This window comes from Oncorhynchus mykiss, chromosome 1 (assembly GCF_013265735.2).
Source record: "Oncorhynchus mykiss isolate Arlee chromosome 1, USDA_OmykA_1.1, whole genome shotgun sequence".
NCBI classification, from domain to species: Eukaryota; Metazoa; Chordata; class Actinopteri; order Salmoniformes; family Salmonidae; genus Oncorhynchus; species Oncorhynchus mykiss.
In genome coordinates this window covers 21,891,725-21,912,968 of record NC_048565.1, presented here as the reverse complement: position 1 = coordinate 21,912,968, position 21,244 = coordinate 21,891,725, and the positions used below count along the sequence as shown (strand labels likewise).

General features: G+C 43.1%; 1 protein-coding gene across 1 annotated transcript in view; it reads right to left on the bottom strand.

The window, feature by feature from the left end:
• Positions 1-1,452: 1,452 nt before the first annotated feature.
• The window catches only part of LOC110508592 (potassium/sodium hyperpolarization-activated cyclic nucleotide-gated channel 2), a 101,953-nt gene continuing 82,161 nt past the window's right edge, over positions 1,453-21,244 (bottom strand). Inside the window, 4 exon segments of the mRNA XM_021589263.2 lie at positions 1,453-3,479; positions 17,924-18,088; positions 20,346-20,586; positions 20,865-21,011. Of these exon segments, the coding sequence (XP_021444938.2) occupies positions 2,509-3,479; positions 17,924-18,088; positions 20,346-20,586; positions 20,865-21,011 (1,524 nt within the window). The 3' untranslated portion in view covers positions 1,453-2,508.

Sequence of the window (21,244 nt, the reverse complement as noted above, 5' to 3'; positions counted from 1 at the left end):
GTTATGGGTATGCTTGTAATCGTTAAGGACTGGGGAGTTTTTCAGGATAAAAAGGAAACAGAATGGAGCTAAGCACAGGCATAATCCTAGAGGAAAACCTGGTTCAGTCTGCTTTCCACCAGACACTGGGAGAGGAATTCACCTTTCAGCAGGACAATAACCTAAAACACAAGGCCAAATCTACACTGTAAGAAGACAGGGCTTACTAAAAAGCCAGGGAATGTTCCTGAGAGGCCAAATTACAGTTTTGACTTAAATCTACTTGAAAATCTATGGCAAGACCTGCAAATGGTTGTCTAGCAATGATCAACAACCAATTTGACAGAGCTCAAAGAATTTTGAAAATAATAATGGGCAAATGTTGCACAATCCAGGTGTGGAAAGCTCATAGAGACTTACCTAGAAAGACTCACAGCTTTAATCGCCACCAAAGGTCTTCTTCAAAGTATTGACTGTGACACAGGGGTGTGAATACTTACGTAAATTATTAACTTTGCCATTATGGGGTATTGAGTGTAAACGGCTGAGAAAATCAATCCATTTAATCCATTTTGAATTCAGGCTGTAACACAACAAAATGTTGAATAAGTCAAGAGGTATGAATACTTTCTGAAGGCACTGTACTTCCCCTTAAAGCACATGAAAGTTTCCAAATAAGTTTCACTGGGCATAATTTCCAGCAACGGATTCTTTCCAAACCCACAACCTTGTACTACTGTCTTTCACCACCCTCAAGGTGAATGATACAGTAAAAGTCATGACGAAACACAATTGAAGGAAAGTAATATCAGTCAAAACTAAATGGGGCCTGGGGGGGTCCAATCTTCTCTCTCATTACATAGTAATGGCGGGGGAAGGGCGGGTGATTGAGATACAGATAAATTGGATATTGGGGCTTGGGAAGCCTCTTCCTCTAATGCTTTTGGACACTAATCAGCGGAGGCCGCTCAGGCCGATAAACACATTTAGTGGCAACACTTGGGGTAGGAAACACATCACCCTCCGAAGTGTCTGCACTGCCCTTGCTACAGATTAGAATAGAATGGGAGCATTTAGCTGGGAGCTTTGCAGAAGCATTATGCACATTGAACACCCAGTCTACCTTAATGAGATGTTATATTACTGTATGACTTTGGTTTGAAAGTGGGGAAAAAATAGATTTGTTTAGAATTTCTATTAATCTAAAAAAAAGTCTTATAATGGATGGACAATACAGATGAGACGAAATGTATCAATTAAATGTTTAATGTATTCATTAAATGGAATTATTTATGCAATCTAACCTCGAGGCATCAGTCTCTGTCTGGACATGCTCTGTCTGGATATTAGCATCGTCAATTACGCTGCAAAGTGCATTCAGAACTTCAGCCAGACTATTATCTTGGATATATTTCAAAGAAAGCAAAACTATGAACTGCCTATTCTAAACATAACTATGCAAATAACCTGACATGAAATTCCATCAGGGTTTATTGAAATACAGTATGTTGATTTACAGTATGTTGATATTCATGTGACTCATAACCCATATCAACATGCATACGCATCATCCTATGGGGACGGATGACCTCATTGAAACTGTATCACTTAATCCCAAGCTGTAGTGTTTTGAAAAGGCAAAGTCAGAATGGAACGTCATGTATGATATGGTAGATTCCATAGCAAAAAAAATTAAACATACCTCCACCATCTTCTGCAAAGATCATTTGAGAGAGGGGGGATGAGTTATATATTATATGAATTTCCTATGAAGAAACTCAGTCATACTTATACCCATACACACACTTATGGACCAAGTGCATGGCTTCAAATGTTACAATCATCGTTTTCTTTTCTTCAGTGATATATTACTAATCCCAGGCCATATTGTGTTTGTACAAGTCTCGATTAAAAATACAAATGTCAAACAATTCCCTTTATAGCCTTTGAATGCATTCATTTAAGATGTGGTGTGGGAAAAAAATAACATTTAGCATTTTCTTGTTTTCTGAAACAATATTACGGTGGCATGAGTAGAACTTGTGCTAAAGCCGGTCCACAGACAAAAGAGGAAATCTCAGAACACTTCTGCAAAGTGTGAATGTCATCGTTGTCATCTGAAGCAGGTCTCAGATTTTCTTCTTGTCCCAGCCAGTTTGTATTGTTGGGAGTATATAGATAGTGGGTGACAGATGTTATGTATGTTGAATATGGTTACAGTAAACACAGAAAATAAAGGAGAAGAGATGTGGGGACAAGGTGCTACCATTAAGTATGGTCAGTATCTGTCTGTGGATGGAGTAGAAACATCCCATCTTTGACAATAACTCTGTATACAGACTTCATATTGTTAGTCATACATTTTCCATCAGCTCTTGTCTCTCTCTCCCTGTCATCACCAGTCACACACCACACATTATTTAAGTCAGATTTAGCCCCGCCTGACAGGGAGAATTATAGGGTAGAAGGAAGAAACGACTAGAGTTCCCACAACCAAAAAGCACTGGCTCTGCAGGAATCTAATAAAGGTCACAAATTGGAAGAAAGCCTCGATCTAGCACGGTCTGTCTCAGGGAGGCTGGCTATAAACTCACTCTTGGGTAATCCTGAGTCCAGCAGGGCTGGTGCCAAGCCTGTCCCCATGCCCACTCCCATGCCCATGCCCATCCCCAGCGATGTAACAGTCCCCGGGAGGGAGGCTAGAGGGAACGCCCCTGCAGACATCTGGTGGGGAAGCACCATCCTATGAGTCATAGCGCTCCTGACCCCTGCATTGCCCGAGGGGGCCTGAGGGGGCCCGATGGAGGTGGAGGAGACACGGGCGGACTGTGATGGGCAGGGAGCCACGGGCTGAGCCCCTCCCTGGGGCAGGGAGGGCTGAGAGGCGGACAGTGCCCTGGCATTCTGACCCAGACTGCTCATGTGCAGAGACCGGGTGCTGTTATGGGTGTTGGGCCTGTGTGTGGGGCTGGGCACAACTTTCTGAACCAGGGAGATCTGGGAGCCAGAAGAGGGCCCGTACTGGAATGTCCGTCCCCCAGCCGCTAAGGGGCTCTGGATGGGGGGGCTGGAGAGGGCCGCGACGAATGCACCACTGGCGTATAGCTGGGGATGCATGGTCTGCTGGGTCTGGGGGGGAGGGGAGGCTGGCACTGGGCTGGATACATTCTGCATCACCTTGAACCTCCGCACCATCCGGGGGGACTGCAGGCCCCCACCCCCTGCCAGAGGGCCTACCACGGGGGGACAGAAGCTCATGGCCACAGCCTGCTGGAGGGTGGCGATGGCTGAGCTCTGGGGAGGGCCAGGGGGGGTGAAGATGCCGCCATGTGTGGGTGGGTTGGACATGGACATGGCACGTGGCCTATGCAGGTCCACCTGCTGCACCATCTCACGGTCATATTTCACAATCTCCTGGATCATCTCGTTCTCCCGGTTGTTGAAGACGCCCGAATTGAGGTCATGCTGAACCTTGTGCATTAGGATCGAGTTCTTCTTCCCTGCGGAGGCGAGACAGAAGACGGGAGATGAGACTGAGCAGACACTGTTCCTCTGTAGAATCAGCATAATCAATACATTATACAAAGTAATAGCCAAATGGTTCAATGACTACTCCTGATAGTGCCCTACAGTTCTCCCCCCTAATTGGTTGGTATTAGAGCAGTCACTGGCATAGCAGAAAAGAGTCTGGGGCAGCTGGAAGCAAGACAGACATGTATTTATACACTGTTTCAGCCTGCCTATCTGGAGGTTAGTCTTTAATTGAATTCACAGACGGTAATTTTGCACTGACAAGGGAAGAGACGCTTGAGCATCAGTATGTGTGTCAGTGAGTTCACTGTAGATGTTTTTACTTGTTTGTGTTGTGTGTATGCCCCCAAGCTGAATTGTAAACACAAATTATGTCACACACACAGATCTCTTGCGGTGAGGATGTGGGCATTATTTTTGCCGAGTCACCCAGAGAAGACGTGAGGAGGAGGAACACGTGCCTATGGGATGAGTGTGTGTTTGTGTGTGTGTGCGTGCATGCATTTCTCTGTGTGTGTGTGTGTGTGTGTGTGTGTGTGTGGGGGGGGGGGGGGGGGGGGGGCTGGGTTGGTAGTGGTGTAGGAGGAGAAACCAATTTGCAGCTGAAATTGCTTCCTTCACGGAGCTTACACAGGCAGCCAGTGAGATCCCAGATCCATCTCTCCCCAGCTTTCAAACCATTTCTAATTGAACACACATAAAAACTCTGATTATTACTTCCGCTCCCCTCTCATGTTTCTGAGTTGCATCTTTACTCTTTGTTTTTCCCATCAGCAGGGGATTTTCAACTTGTCTGTCTCTATTGGGCTCTTAAAAACAAATAGCGCGACACCCACATAAAAACATAAAGTAGAATTGGGCTCCAACTGTTACATGAGATAGTCTGAGGGACTGGGAGGAGATGGAACACAGTGCAGTCTGACAGGCACATTAACTCTCTCTTATTCAAGCTGCATAACTAGCTAGTATGATACAACTTAGTCTAGTTCACAGCAGTGGGCGGATGCTCTGTACAGTAGCCTACGCGTCAAGTCAAAAAGGCTAATTGCATGATGAGTCTTTAGGGTCAGGATAGAGTTCAGTGAATCCGGTCTACTTCCAGCAAGCCAAAATTGGTTCAGTGAAAGTTACCAGAACGTTTGTTAGGTCTGGCAAATGTTCTCATAACACAAAAAGTGTCCAGTCGTCCTGATAATTATAGAATATTTGAATAAAACATTTGTCTGGTGCTGCAAAAACCTTCCTAGAACCCATTTAATCTTTAAAGGTTTTCCAGAATTTTTCATTGGATTGTGGGAACATCACAAACGATATACAGTACTGTGCAAAAGTTTTAGGCAGGTGTGAAAAAATGCTGTCAAGTAAGAATGCTTTCAAAAATAGACATGTTAATAGTTTATATTTATCAATTTAAAAAATGCAAAGTGAGTGAAATTAAGAAAAATGTACATCAAATCAATATTTGATGTGACCATCCTTTGCCTTCAAAACAGCATCAATTATTCTAGGTACACTTGCACTCAGTTTTTGAAGGAATTCGGCAGGTAGGTTAGCCCAAACGTCTTGGAGAACCAACCACAGTTCTTCTGTGTATTTAGGCAGCCTCGGGTGCCTCTCTCTCTTCATGTAATCCCAGACTCAATGAAGTTGAGATCGGGGCTCTGTGGGGGCCATACAATCCCTTCTAGGACTCCTTGTTCTACTTTACACTGAGGATAGTTCTTAATGACTTTCGCTGTATGTTTGGGGTCGATGTCATGCTGCAGAACAAATTTGGGGCCAATCAGATTACTCCCTGATGGTATTGCATGATGGATAAGTATCTCCCTGTATTTCTCAGCATTGAGGAGACCATTAATTCTAACAAAATCTCCAACTCCATTTGCAGAAATGCAGTCCCAAACTTGCAAGGAACCTCCACCATGCTTCACTGTTGTCTGCAGACACTCATTCGTGTACCGCTCTCCAGCCCTTTGGCAAACAAACTGCCTTCTGCTACAGCCAAATATTTCAGCTTTTGACTCATCAGTCCAGAGCACCTGCTGCCCTTTTTCTCCACCCCAGTTCCTGTGTTTTCATGCATAGTTGAGTTGCTTGGCCTTGTTTCCACATCGGAGGTATGGCTTTTTGGCAGAAAGTCTTCCATGAAGACCACTTCTGACCAGACTTCCCCGTACAGTTGATGGGTGTACCAGTGTCCCACTGTTTTCTGCCAATTCTGAGCTGATGGCACTGCTGGACATCTGATAGCAATGGGAAGTAAGCATGATGTGTCTTTCATCTGCTGCAGTAAGTTTCCTTGGCCGACCACTGCGTCTACGGTCCTCAACATTGCCCGTTTCTTTCTGCTTCTTCAAAAGAGCTTGGATAGCAAATATGGAAACCCCTGTTTGCCTTGAAATTTCTTGCTGATGCAGTATAACTACCTTGGGTCTTGTTGCTGTGCTCAGTCTTGCCATGGTGTATGACGTTTGACAGTAAACTGTCTTCAGAAACCTCACCTTGTTAGCTGAGTTTGACTGTTCCTCACTCAGTTTTATTCCTGCTGCGCAGCTATTTCTGTTTCAGTTAATGGTTGTGTTTCAACCTACATATTGGATTGATGATTATTAGTACCTGTTTGGTATAATTGTTTAATCATACACCTGACTATATGCCTACAAAATCCTTGACTTTGTGTAAGGGTAACTACCCTGGTCAACCTACAATCAAACAGCACAGGAATGAAATCATCAACATGTATTGATCACATCTTTACTAATGCTGCAGATATTTGCTTTAAAGCAGTATCCAAATCCATAGGATGTAGTGATCACAATATAATAGCCATATCTAGGAAAGCCAAAGTTCCAAAGGCTGGGCCTAAAATAGTGTATAAGAGGTCATACAATAAGTTTAGTAGTGATTCATATGTTGATGATGTAAAGAATATTTGCTGGTCTGTGGTGTGTGATGAGGAGCAACCAGACACTTCACTTGACGCATTTATGAAACTACTTATTCCAGTTACAAATAGGGATGAGGCAAAAGGTATGGCAATTAAGTCTGGCAGCCAAACTGATTGGCAAACGTACTGCAAATTAAGAAATCATGTGACTAAACTAAATAAAAAATAAACTACACCATGAAACAAAGATGAATTGTATAAAGAATAATAGTAAAAAGCTTTGGGGCACCTTAAATAAAATGTTGGGGGAAAAAGCCAACTCGGCTCCTTCATTCATTGAATCAGATGGCTCATTCATCACAAAGCCCACTGATTTTGCAAACTACTTTAATGATTTCTCCATTGGGAAGATAAGCAAACTTAGGGATGACATACAGTACCAGCAACAAACGATGACACTACACATCCAAGTATATCGGACCAAATTATGAAAGACAAGAATTGTACTTTTGAATTCCGTGAAGTCAGTGTGGAAGAGGTAAAAAAAAATATTGTCTATCGACAATGACAAGCCACTGGGGTCTGACAATCAGGATGGAAAATTACTGAGGATAATAGCCACTCCTATTTGCCACATCTTCAATTTAAGCCTTCAAGAGAGTGTGTGCCCTCAGGCCTGGAGGGAAGCTAAAGTCATTCCGATACCCAAGAATAGTAAAGCCCCCTTTACTGGCTCAAATAGCCGACCAATCAGCCAGTTATCAAATTGTGTTTGACCAGATACAATGCTATTTCACAGTAAACCAATTTACAACAGAATTTCTGCATGCTTATAGGGAAGGACACTCAACAAGCACAGCACGTACACAAATGACTGATGATTGTCTGAGAGAAATTGATGATAAAATGATTGTGGGGGCTGTCTTGTTAGACTTCAGTGCAGCTTTTGACATTATCGATCATAGTCTGATGCTGGAAAAATATATATGTTATGGCTTTACACCCCCTGCTATAATGTGGATAAAGAGTTACTTGTCTAACAGAGCATGGTGTTCTTTAATGGAAGCCTCTCAAATATAATCCAGTTAGAATCTGGAATTCCCCAGGGTAGCTGTTTAGGCCCCTTGCTTTTTTCAGTTTTCACCAACGACATGCCACTACCTTTGAGTAAAGCCAGAGTGTCTATGTATGGGGATGACTCAACACTATACACGTCAGCTACTACAGTGACTGAAATGACTGCAACACTCAACAAAGAGCTGCAGTTAGTTTCAGACTGGGTGGCAAGGAATAAGTTAGCCCTAAATATTTCTCAAAGTAAAAACATTGTATTTAGAACAAAACACTCGCTAAACCCTAAACCTCAACTAAATCTTGTAATAAATCATGTGGAAATTGAGCAAGTTGAGATGACTAAACTGCTTGGAGTAACCCTAGATTGTAAATTGTTATGGTCAAAACATATTGATGCAGTAGTAGCTAAGATAGGGAGATGTCTATAATAAAGCAATGCTCTGCCTTCTTAACAACACTATCAACAAGACAAGTCCAACAGGCCCTAGTTTTGTCACACCTTGTCTACTGTTCAGTTGTGTGGTCAGGTGCCACAAAAAAGGACTTAGTGTCACGGCTGGCTGAAGTACTGGACCAAGATGCAGCATGGTAAGCGTACATTTGAACTTTATTTAAAAATGACGCCGACAGAACTTCCCACCACCAACGGACCAAGCAGCATGGTAAGGTGGACTCCTGGACATGGGAGGACGTTCTGGACGGCAAGGGAGTCTACACATGGGAGGAGATCCTGGTGGGAAGGGGTTGCCTTCCATGGGAACAGGTGGAGGAAGCTAGGAGAGCAGAGGCAGCCGGAGAGAGGAACCAGCGGTATGTGGGAACACGGCTGGCAAGGAAGCCCGAGAGGCAGCCCCAAAAACTTTTTTTGGGGAGAGCACACGGGGAGTGTGGCAGAGTCAGGAAGCAGACCTGAGCCAACTCCCCGCGCTTACCGTGGCGAGCATGGGACTGGTCAGACCCCGTGCTATGGGGTGATAAGCACGATACCGAGGCGGAGTATTCACAGGCCTGTATGCTCGGTGCCAGCGTCCCGCATTTGCCGGGGGGAAGCTGGCATCCAGCCAGAACAGGTGGGGCCAGCTCTGCACTCGAGACCGCCAGTGCGCCTCCACGGCCCTGTGTATCCAGTGCCTCCACTACGCACCAGGCCTCTGGTGGCAGCCCCACGCACCAGGCTGTCTCTCCGTCTCCTCCCTCCAGAGTCTCCCTCCTGTCCGGAGCTGCCAGAGCCGCCCTCCTGTCCGGAGCTGCCAGAGCCGCCCTCCTGTCCGGAGCTGCCAGAGCCGCCCTCCTGTCCGGAACTGCCAGAGCCACCCTCCTGTCCGGAGCTGACAGAGCAGCCCTCCTGTCCGGAGCTGCCAGAGCTGCAGCCCCTCAGTCCAGAGTCGCCCCTCAGTCCAGAGGCGCCCCTCAGTCCAGAGGAGTCCCTCAGTCCAGTGGCGCCCTCTACGGGGGTCCCAGTTTATGCTACAAAACCAACTTTAGGTTTTAAAAATAAATGATGTTTGACTCAACATTTGATGATGTACACTAAGGCTTTGTTGACAGAATAGATGGATGCAGGTCAATGCATGATTAATATAATTCACCAGTACATTTGTTGGTAGTCCAATAAATATTGCTCTCAGGTTGTAAATCACAGCTGGTTTGGTAACTTGTTAGCTGCCTCCATTCGGCATGCACTGTTTCAGTGTCAATGACTCGATATTTTGGACAACACAACATAAAGAGAGACCTAAGAGGACAAAATTCATAGTTGTTTGATTACTGTACAGTTCACAAATGTAAGAGGACTCCTGTGGTATTAACATATTTGTAGAAATCCATTCAGGTGGCTTTTGGCGAATGTGTTCTAGTGATCTAAAGTCACTCTGTTGCAACTGCCTGTAAACACACAGTCCAGTTCAAAGTGAATGATGACAGGTCCTACTGCCTGTAAACACACAGTCCAGTTCAAAGTGAATGATGAAAGGCCTATGTGGCAAATGGCTTGTTTGCATGAAGGCCTACTGTAGCTCTGGTTGGCTATGGTGCACCGGTCTGCATAGACTCTGGTCCTGGACAAGACAGATATTTTTATTCAGTTTTATATACTGCAGTGTTCTATTAATTGTCCAAAAGCACGGTTCCTTTCCCACTCTATATTACTATATAATTTTTACAAAGGTCTCTGTAATTCCCAAACATTCCAAAAAATATATTAAAATGTGAAAATTAACATATCTAAGTATTCGCTTCTCAGAAAATGTTTTTAAAAAGTGTAATATTCTTCTTTAGGGTGTACATGAACAGATTTGTATAAGGTTTTATGTTGGGTTTTTTTAGGGGCTGGATCAGCTTTAATGTTGCCAATAGATTGTTGCTTCCATCAATGTAATTGTCTGCATCATTTCCAATCACCCATATATTTATATATCCATATACATGCATACATGCGCTTACCTATATACATATACAGTGCCTTGCGAAAGTATTCGGCCCCCTTGAACTTTGCGACCTTTTGCCACATTTCAGGCTTCAAACATAAAGATATAAAACTGTATTTTTTTGTGAAGAATCAACAACAAGTGGGACACAATCATGAAGTGGAACGACATTTATTGGATATTTAAAACTTTTTTAACAAATCCAAAACTGAAAAATTGGGCGTGCAAAATTATTCAGCCCCTTTACTTTCAGTGCAGCAAACTCTCTCCAGAAGTTCAGTGAGGATCTCTGAATGATCCAATGTTGACCTAAATGACTAATGATGATAAATACAATCCACCTGTGTGTAATCAAGTCTCCGTATAAATGCACCTGCACTGTGATAGTCTCAGAGGTCCGTTAAATGCGCAGAGAGCATCATGAAGAACAAGGAACACACCAGGCAGGTCCGAGATACTGTTGTGAAGAAGTTTAAAGTCGGATTTGGATACAAAAAGATTTCCCAAGCTTTAAACATCCCAAGGAGCACTGTGCAAGCAATAATATTGAAATGGAAGGAGTATCAGACCACTGCAAATCTACCAAGACCTGGCCGTTCCTCTAAACTTTCAGCTCATACAAGGAGAAAACTGATAAGAGATGCAGCCAAGAGGCCCATGATCACTCTGGATGAACTGCAGAGATCTACAGCTGAGGTGGGAGACTCTGTCCATAGGACAACAATCAGTCGTATATTGCACAAATCTGGCCTTTATGGAAGAGTGGCAAGAAGAAAGCCATTTCTTAAAGATATCCATAAAAAGTGTCGTTTAAAGTTTGCCACAAGCCACACCAAACATGTGGAAGAAGGTGCTCTGGTCAGATGAAACTTTTTGGCAACAATGCAAAACGTTATGTTTGGCGTAAAAGCAACTCTGAACACACCATCCCCACTGTCAAACATGGTGGTGGCAGCATCATGGTTTGGGCCTGCTTTTCTTCAGCAGGGACAGGGAAGATGGTTAAAATTGATGGGAAGATGGATGGAGCCAAATACAGGACCATTCTGGAAGAAAACCTGATGGAGTCTGCAAAAGACCTGAGACTGGGACGGAGATTTGTCTTCCAACTAGACAATGATCCAAAACATAAAGCAAAATCTACAATGGAATGGTTCAAAAATAAACATATCCAGGTGTTAGAATGGCCAAGTCAAAGTCCAGACCTGAATCCAATCGAGAATCTGTGGAAAGAACTGAAAACTGCTGTTCACAAATGCTCTCCATCCAACCTCACTGAGCTCGAGCTGTTTTGCAAGGAGGAATGGGAAAAAATGTCAGTCTCTCGATGTGCAAAACTGATAGAGACATACCCCAAGCAACTTACAGCTGTAATCGCAGCAAAAGGTGGCGCTACAAAGTATTAACTTAAGGGGGCTGAATAATTTTGCACGCCCAATTTTTAAGTTTTTGATTTGTTAAAAAAGTTTGAAATATGCAATAGATTGTGTCCCACTTGTTGTTGATTCTTCACAAAAAAATACAGTTTTATATCTTTATGTTTGAAGCCTGAAATGTGGCAAAAGGTCGCAAAGTTCAAGGGGGCCGAATACTTTCGCAAGGCACTGTATAAATACATATACAGTTGAAGTCAGAAGTTTACATACACCTTAGCCAAATACATTTAAACACAGTTTTTCACAATTCCTGACATTTAATCCTAGTAAAAATCCCCTGTCTTAGGTCAGTTACGATCACCACTTTATGTTAAAATAGTAGAGAGAATAGTAGAGAGAATGATTTATATCAGATTTGATTTCATTCATCATTTTCCCAGTGGGCCAGAAGTTAACATACACTCAATTAGTATTTGGTATCATTGCTTTTAAATTGTTTAACTTGGGTCAAATGTTTCGGGTAGCCTCCCACAAGCTTCCCATAATACATTGGGTGAATTTTGGCCCATTCCTCCTGACAGAGCTGGTGTGACTGAATCAGGTTTGTAGGCCTCCTTGCTCGCACACGCTTTTTCAGTTCTGCCCACAAATTTTCTATGGGAATGAGGTCTGGGCTTTGTGATGGCCACTCAAATACCTTAACTTTGTTGTCCTTAAGCCATTTTGCCACAACTTTTGTTGTTGTTTCTCTTTGCTTATTTGAGCTGTTCCTGCCATAATATGGTATTTTACCAAATAGGGCAATCTTCTGTATACCACCCCTACCATGTCGCAACACAACTGATTGGCTCAAAGGCATTAAGAAGGAAAGAAAGTCCACAAATTAATTTTCAACTAATGCATTCCAGGTGACTACCTCATGAAGCTGGTTGAGAGAATGTCAAGAGTATGCAAAGCTGTCATCAAGGAAAAGGGTTGTTACTTTGAAGAATTTAAAATATATTTTGATTTGTTTAACAGTTTTTTTGGCTACTACATGACTCCGTATGTGTTATTTCATTGTTTTGATGTCGTCACTATTATTCTACAATGTAGAAAATAGTGACAATAAAAGAAAACCTCTGGAATGAGTAGGTGTGTCCAAACTTTTGACTGGTACTGTAGGTTGCACAGAACATTCAAATTTGCTAATTCATCCCCCCCTCCTCTCCCCTGTAACTATTCCCCAGGTTATTGCTGTAAATATGTCTTAACCTACCATTTAGTTCCACCTCCCACATATGCAGTGACATCACCTGGTTTAAACGTCTCTAGAGACAATATCTCTCTCATCATTACTCAATGTCTATGTTTACCTCCAATGTACCTACATCCTACCATACCTCTGTCTGTACATTATACCTTGAATCTATTATCTCACGCCCAGAAACCTGATCCTTTTACTGTCCTCTCTGAACAAACTAGACGACCAGTCCTGATAGCCTTTAGCCGTACTCATCCTACTTCTCCTCTGTTCCTTTGGTGATGTAGAGGTTAATCCAGGCCATGCAGTGCCTAGCTCCACTCCTACTCCCCAGGTGCTCTCATTTGTTTACTTCTGTAACCGTAAAAGCCTTGGTTTCATGCATGTTAACATTAGAAGCCTCCTCCCTAAGTTTGTTTTATTGACTGCTTTAGCACACTCTGCCAACCCGGATGTCCTAGTCGTGTCTGAATCCTGGCTTAGGAAGTCACCCCAAAACCCTGAAATTTCTATCCCTAACTATAACATTTTCCAACAAGATAGAACTACCAAAAGGGGCGGTGTTAGCCTGCAGAGTTCTGTCTTACTATCCAGGTCTGTACCCAAACAATTCAAACTTCTACTTTTAAAAATCCATCTTTCCTGAAACAAGTCTCTCACCGTTGCCACTTGCTATAGACCACCCTCTGCACCCAGCTGTGCCCTGGATACCATATGTGAATTGATTTCCCCCCATCTATCTTCAGAGCTCGTGCTGCTAGGTGACCTAAAATGTGACATGCTTAACACCCTGGCCATCCTACAATCTAAGCTTGATGCCCTAAATCTCACACAAATTATCATGGAACCCACCAGGTACAACCCCAAATCTGTAAACACGGGCACCCTCAAATATATCATCCTAACCAACTTGCCCTTCAAATACACCTCTGCTGTTTTCAACCAAGATCTCAGCGATCACTGCCTCATTGCCTGCATCCGTAATGGGTCTGCGGTCAAACGACCAGCCCTCATCACTGTCAAAAGCTCCCTAAAACACTTCAGCGAGCAGGCCATTCTAATCGACCTGGCCGGGGTATCCTGGAAGGATACTGACCTCATCCCGTCAGTAGAAGATGCCTGGTTATTCTTTAAAAGTGCCTTCCTCACCATCCTAAATAAGCATGTCCCATTCAATTTTTTTTTAACCAGGAACAGATATAGCCCTTGGTTCTCTCCAGACCTAACTGCCCTCGACCAGCACAAAAACATCCTGTGGCGTTCTGCATTAGCATCGAACAGCCCCCATGATATGCAACTTTTCAGGGAAGTTAGGAACAAATATACACAGGCAGTTAGGAAAGCTAAGGCTTGCTTTTTCAAGCAGAAATTTGCATCTTGTAGCACAAACTCCCAAAAGTTCTGTGACACTGTAAAGTCCATGGAGAATAAGAGCACTTCTTCCCAGCTGCCCCTCTTCCCAGCTGCCCACTGGACTTCCCACTGGGCAGCTGGGAAGAGGTGTCATCACCGATAAATCCACTATAATTGAGTATTTTAATAAGCATTTTTCTACGGCTGGCCAAGCTTTCCACCTGGCTAACCCTACCCCGATCAACAGCCCTCCACCCCTCACAGCAAACTCACCCAAACCTCCCCCACTTCTCCTACACCCAAATCCAGATAGCTGATGTTCTGAAAGTGCTACAAAATCTGGCCCACTACAAATCAGCAGGGCTAGACAATCTGGACCCTCTCTTTCTAAAATGATCTGCCGAAATTGTTGCAACCCCGATTACTAGCCTGTTTAAACTCTCTTTCGTATCGATTGAGATTCCCATAGATTAGAAAGCTGCTGCGGTCATCCCCCTCTTCAAAGGGGGAGACACTCTAGAACCAAACTGCTACAGACCCTATATCTATTCTACCCTACCTTTCTAAGGTCTTCGAAAGACAAGTTAACAAACAGATCACTGACCATTTCGAATCCCACCGTACCTTCTCCGCTATGCAATCTGGTTTCAGAGCTGGTCATGGGTGCACCTCAGCCACGCTCAAGGTCCATCGATAAGAGACAGTACTGTGCAGCCGTATTCATCGACCTGGCTAAGGCTTCCGACTCTGTCAATCACAACATTCTTATTGGCAGACTCCACAGCCATGGTTCCTCAAATGATTGCATCGCCTGGTTCACCAACTACTTCTCTGATAGAGTTCAGTGTGTCAAATCGGATGGCCTGTTGTCCGGACCTCTGGCAGACTCTATGGGGGTACCACAGGGTTAAATTATCAGGCCGACTCTCTTCTCTGTATACATCAATGATGTCGCTCTTGCTGCTGGTGGTTCTTTGATCCACCTCTACGCAGACGACAACATTCTGTATACCTCTGGCCCTTCTTTGGACACTGTGTTAACCAACCTCCAGACAAGCTTCAATGCCATACAACTCTCCTTCCGTGGCCTCCATCTGCTCTGAAATGCTAGTAAAACTAAATGCATGCTCTTCAACCGATCACTGCCCGCACCTGCACGCCCATCCAGCATCACTACTCTGGACGGTTCTGACTTAGAATATGTGGACAACTACAAATACCTAGGTGTCTGGTTAGACTGTAAACTCTCCTTCCAGACTCACATTAAACATCTCCAATCCAAAATGAAATCTAGAATCAGCTTCCTATTTCGCAACAAAGCATCCTTCACTCATGCTGCCAAACATACCCTCGTAAAACTGACCATCCTACCAATCCTCAACTTCGGCGATGTCATTTACAAAATAGCCTCCAACACTCTACTCAACAAATTGGATGCAGTCTATCACAGTGCCATCCGTTTTGTCACCAAAGCCATAAATACTACCCACCACTGTGACCTGTACGCTCTCGTTGGCCTTCGCTTCATACTCGTCGCCAAAACCACTGGCTCCAGGTCATCTACAAGTCTCTGCTAGATAAAGCCCCACCTTATCTCACCTCACTGGTCACCATAGCAGCACCCACCCGTAGCATGCGCTCCAGCAGGTATATCTCACTGGTCACACCCAAAGCCAAATATTCCTTTGGCCGCCTCTCCTTCCAGTTCTCTGCTGCCAATGACTGGAACAAACTGCAAAAATCACTAAAGCTGGAGACTCTTACCTCCCTCACTAGCTTTAAGCACCAGCTGTCAGAGCAGATCACTGTACCTGTACATAGCTCATCTGTAAATAGCCCATCCAATCTACCTCATCCCCATACTGTATTTATTTATTTATTTATCTTGCTCCTTTGCACCCCAGTATCTCTACTTGAGCATTCATCTTCTGCAACATTCTACCATTCCAGTGTTAAATTGCTATATTGTAATTACTTCGCCACCATGGCCTATTTATTGTCTTACCTCATATTCTACTTCATTTGCACATGTTGTATATAGATTTTTCTACTGTATTATTGATTATATGTTTGTTTATTCCATGTGTAACTCTGTGTTGTTGTAGGTGTCGAACTGCTTTGCTTTATCTTGGCCAGGTCGCAGTTGCAAACTAGTTGCAAACTAGCCTACCTGGTTAAATAAAGGTGAAATATAAAATTAAATAAATAAAAAGGAGAATATGTTCTCAGTCAACTTACCTGGTAAAATAAGGATAAAATAAAAAATCTAACAATTCCCACAATATTCCACAATTTCCAAAATAGTCCATTTGATGTGGTTAAAATAACATATTTGTTTTAGGTTTAACATAATATTCCATTGATGTTCACGCAATATACATTTTACCTGGTCTTGGAGGTCCAAGACATTCTCAGCACACAAGTTTGTAGCTCCTTAAAACTTAAGCAGATTGGAAAACATCTCCATTATGTTTCTCTCCAGATTTAATGGCAATTTACATTGTATAATTATTTGCATAACTGGACAGTTTCTTCTGTTTTAGAACATATCTTTTGTGACGCCCCCACATGTGTTCTGGAAATGTTCTGGCAACATCAGGTGAATATTTTATACAAACATTGTATAATCATCAGCACGACTGGACAATTTTATGTTAACATTTGCTGCAATTAACAATTAACCATGTTAACATTTGCCGCAACCTAACGAATGTTCTGGGAACTTTCACAGAACCATTTTCTTCTGGTGAATTGGGTTATTACATTACCTGGAAACCTATTGAGAACTTTTGGGGAATGTTCTTTTGTGGTTGTTAAAGATGTTGTGTACAACATTTTTGTGAATTTTATGCGAACACTCAAAGGATTAAAAAAAATATATGTTATCAATTGAATGTTTTTGGGATGCTATCATACTAATGTTAGATAAAACCCTAACTAGAAAGTAATGGGTATCTTAGCTAATGTTCTGGGAATGTTCCCAGTTTGCTGGGCTGCCTCTCCCATAGACATCTAAAGGAGCCAGAGCGTTGTAGTACACAATATATAAACTGTGAGACAGCAGATATTAAATATATAAACATGATTTCTTTGGGGCTTCAGTTGAAGGTCTCGGAAAAAGACTCTGTGTTCCAAAAAAACTCCTAGGTTGAAAGATAATTGTCATCCTCCTTTGAATTTCTGTTTAGATTTGGAATTAATTAGCTTTCTATACTTGTTAGTCAGGCCACATGAAATACTGAGCCTTTGATGCAAGAGACTTCTGCTGTCAGGAAACAGCAGGCAAATTAAACAGAATATTCCTAGTCCTATGTTCCACTATGCTCTGTTCAGGTTAGCTGTTAGCCTGTCAATGACCAAAGACACCTTAATCTCCTCCAAATGAGTGAAACGAACAGCTCGTACGTGATGTGGAATCTAGCTGCCATGGCAACCACTGGCAGGTGGGGGATGCAGGGCCCCTTTTGTAAACATGTGAAGTCACGTGAACGAGGGATAACGTCATCATCACATTAACCTGGGCAAGACAGGGGGCTTGCCTGCTTCGTTTAGCAAAAATATATGATTTGTTTACACTCATGGCACGGAATTCACTAACCAGGTGCTTTCCGATGATAGTTGAGTGACTGACAGCGTAGCAACACTGGCGGTAAGAGCAGCAACTGAGGGAAAACGGCTCCCTCCTTCCCACACACGAGAGCATAGACAGCTGTTTAGTTAGTGTGCTGATAAATCACTTTTACAAATGAGCATCACTCATCCTGTGAGCACATTTAGTGTAAACCCAGGGGAGTATGGCACACTCAAGTCATAGATAATAATCATATCTTGCAAAAGTCATATCCTTTAGATAGCTATAAATATGACATGTTAATATGACATATAGAAAAAAGGGAAATCAAAGATAAATTATTAGTTGCATAGTTACAATAGGTTTCATCGATAGATATGTTCGTCTTTGTTCTGCTGATTCTATGAATGACACAAAATGCCTCAACTATGCCCATAGCTAATCATGTATCGGCTTTTTTTATTGGTGGTAGGCTGGTCTTACCTATCCGGTCCAGTCGGTCGATGGCCACAGTCTCGAAGGCTCGTCTCATCATGGGGTACTCCTCCAGCACCTCATTAAAGTTATCCACAGACAGGGAGTAGAGACGGCAGTACGTGTCCGCTCGCACACTGGCCGTCCGTCTGCCTCGGGTCAACAGACAGATCTCTGTGGGAGGGAGAGAGAGAGACAGGAGTGTCAGAGACAGACACAATTACTACACAGCCAGAGGGACCATCATTACTGTATCTCAGCTACAGAAACATGTCAAAGAAACATGAGCCATTTGAATGTCGTGCTCATGACAAAAGTCACTTGGACATGACACGCTCATTTAGTCCTGTTGTTCTAACCTCAGAAAACAATTTATCGCACGTGGAAATGGGTCATTTACTGAGGAGATAGGCCGTTAAAACAAAGACCCAACTGTGACAGCTTAGTGAAGGGAGGGAGATGCAGGGCTGGAGAGGTGGTGGAGCCAAGGTTCATTTCATTCAGGTGTTACCCTTCCTTCTCTGGCCTGTGACTGACTGTTGTCTTGGCAACCATGTGCTCTTTTTACTCGCTGCCTCCCCGGCTTTCCCGACTCACTCCCCTGTCACGTGTGAAAGGTATCTTCTGGCTCTCTGTGAAGAAAACCCCCCAGTGGAATGTAATTTACTGTATGCAGTAATTTACTTGCTTTTACTCATTTTTAGAATATCGCCTTTGTGGCTTTGGTAACAAGTGGAAACTCTGCACTGGCTCCACTCTACAGATCAGCCTCTCCAGCGGTAGGCAAACCCCCTGTGGGCCATAGAAATAGAGGAATTAACAAGCGCAGTCAATATCAGCTTCCACCCGCGGGATAGACGCCCACACACCATTAAATAGCAACAAAGTGATGTTCTATACATGAGTTATACATTTACATAATAACCTCAGTGACCTTCTCCACCCCAGATCCGCTCCCCCACTCTCAAAATGGCTCCTTATTCAGAGGGTATTAAAGTGTGACCTTGAGTGTCAGCTCAGCCATGTGTCTCTTCGCTATTTAGTGGGGGATTTACAGTTCTTCACAAGATTAATCATACTCTGTTTTCTCAGCCGTGCTGAGCGATGCAGAGGCAAGCAGCAGAACTCAATGCTGGTATGTGACTTTTCTGACCCTACTACACCCACTTACTCACCCTTTAAAAACAAATATGGGCTATGTCGTGTAGAGATGACATATACTTCCCTAATGCCCATCATTGAAAATAATAATTTATTTTTAACTGACTTGCCCAGTTAAATTAAGGTCAAATAAAATAAAATCTTTGATCAACTATTACATTATTTTACTAGGCAAGTCAGTTAAGAACAAATTCTTATTCACAATGACTGCCTAGGAACAGTGGGTTAACTGCCTAGGAACAGTGGGTTAACTGCCTTGTTCAGGGGTAGAACGACAGATTTTTACCTTGTCAGCTCGGGGATTCGATCAAGCAACCTTTCAGTTACTGGCCCAATGCTCTAACCACTAGGCTACCTGCCACTCCATTACCTTGTTTCTACCTTCTTTCCATATTCCCTCTTCCTATTTTCTCCAGCAATAATATAAATTGTCAGCAATAGCAGATGAATCAACCACAAACACCACCACAAATCTAACAGATATTCTGATCAAGTATTCTCCTCCTAACCCATGCCATGTAAAAAAGGTTGGCTTCCTAGTGGCATATAATGTCTCTGTCATCAGTGTTCTGTGGACTAATTAGCTGTTATTAATGGGCATTTGTGCTGCTGTGGATCTCAGGCATTCCTTCAACACCCGCCCATGCTCCTGTCACCTCACAGCCCAACCCACAGCACCACTGAAGTGAACTCTGCTCTTCTAAAGGGTCGTCACTAGTTACCACAGCCACAAAGTCATGGACCCTGCCTATGTGATTTTAAACCTAACGTTAGCCTAACCTTGACCACACTGCTAAGTGATTAAAGCTAATTTTCGATTCATACATTTTTACAAATGCCTTTGTGGCTGTGGTAATTAGTGGAAACTCATCTGAAGAGGGTGTGAAGAATGTCCCCAGACCCTAAGAAAATGACAGCTTTTTTGTGGATCAACAACAGCGCCGAGTCCCCAAACAGGCAGGGGGAGGACAGACTGCATGGGGAAGTGGGATAAAACTGGCTGCGGGGCGAGAAGACTAGCGAGAAGAAGTCAAACTCAAATGTCAGGGTGTTTTTCTTTTCCTTTTCATTCTCTTGTTTGCTACAGTTTTAATATAAACCAATATAAACTTCTGTTCTATAGTAGATATGTGTTATTAGCACCATTATAGAATAGAATAAAATAGAATCTATTGATCCCAGGTTTTCCAGCAGCAGCAGATCTTAGGAAAGTTGTAGAAAACTCAATCCTAGAAAAGTAGTAATACTGTATATTGTTGACCATCCACACCTCCAAAATAGGATCCATCTGAGAGCTTCATGCCCATGGTTCCTTTGGTCAGAACACTGGTCACACCATGTTGGGTGAAGTACATCTTCTTGCCGATGGTGCCCTCCCTGATGATGTAATCTCCAGGCTGGAAGACCTCAAAGCGGAGCTTAGTCAACATAGCCGTCACAAAGTTGGGGTCGGTGTTGGCAAACAGGGGCATGGACGCCACCAGCTTACGGCAGTTGAAGTTGACAATTTCCTAAGGGTAAATATCATGACTTTTAGTGAATTGCAATTTTGTTAGGTCTAAATCTAACATAGCAAAGGTGGGGAAATGGAAACAAAATGTATGGACTCATTTGTTTGGTTTAATGACTTAGAACAAGAGGCTCAGAACTTCAAATGTTGTTAAGGGACATATTTGCAAAAGACAACGATGAAGATTTGCAGAGAAATCAATGTATTTTTGGTTCCTTTGTTCCACTCTTTAAGTGTGAGACATTGTCAGAGTTTTGATGGTGTGTTTTGTTGTTTTACCTCCCGCAGTGGTTCATTAAGCTCCTCCAGGATGCTCTCCTCATCAAACATCTTGCCCTGGTATCTGTGCTCGTAGTAGTCATGGATTTTCTGTCGGAAGTCAGCTGGCAGTTTGTGGAAAGACATGTACTGCTCCACTTGTTTGTACTATAGAATGAGAGACAGAGGGAGAGAGACAGAGGGAGAGAGACAGAGGGAGAGAAGAAAAAGGTCAAAGTTAACAGCATTCTGTTTATATGAATGGAGAACGTGGAATATGCTCTACAGCACCTGCTTATTAAAGGAAAAAGTTATTCCCCAAATTAAAGTTTGGGGGACAAAGACGTGTGTGTATATATATAAGCTAGTCCAATATTTCCGAAAGTCAATATTCAATGGCG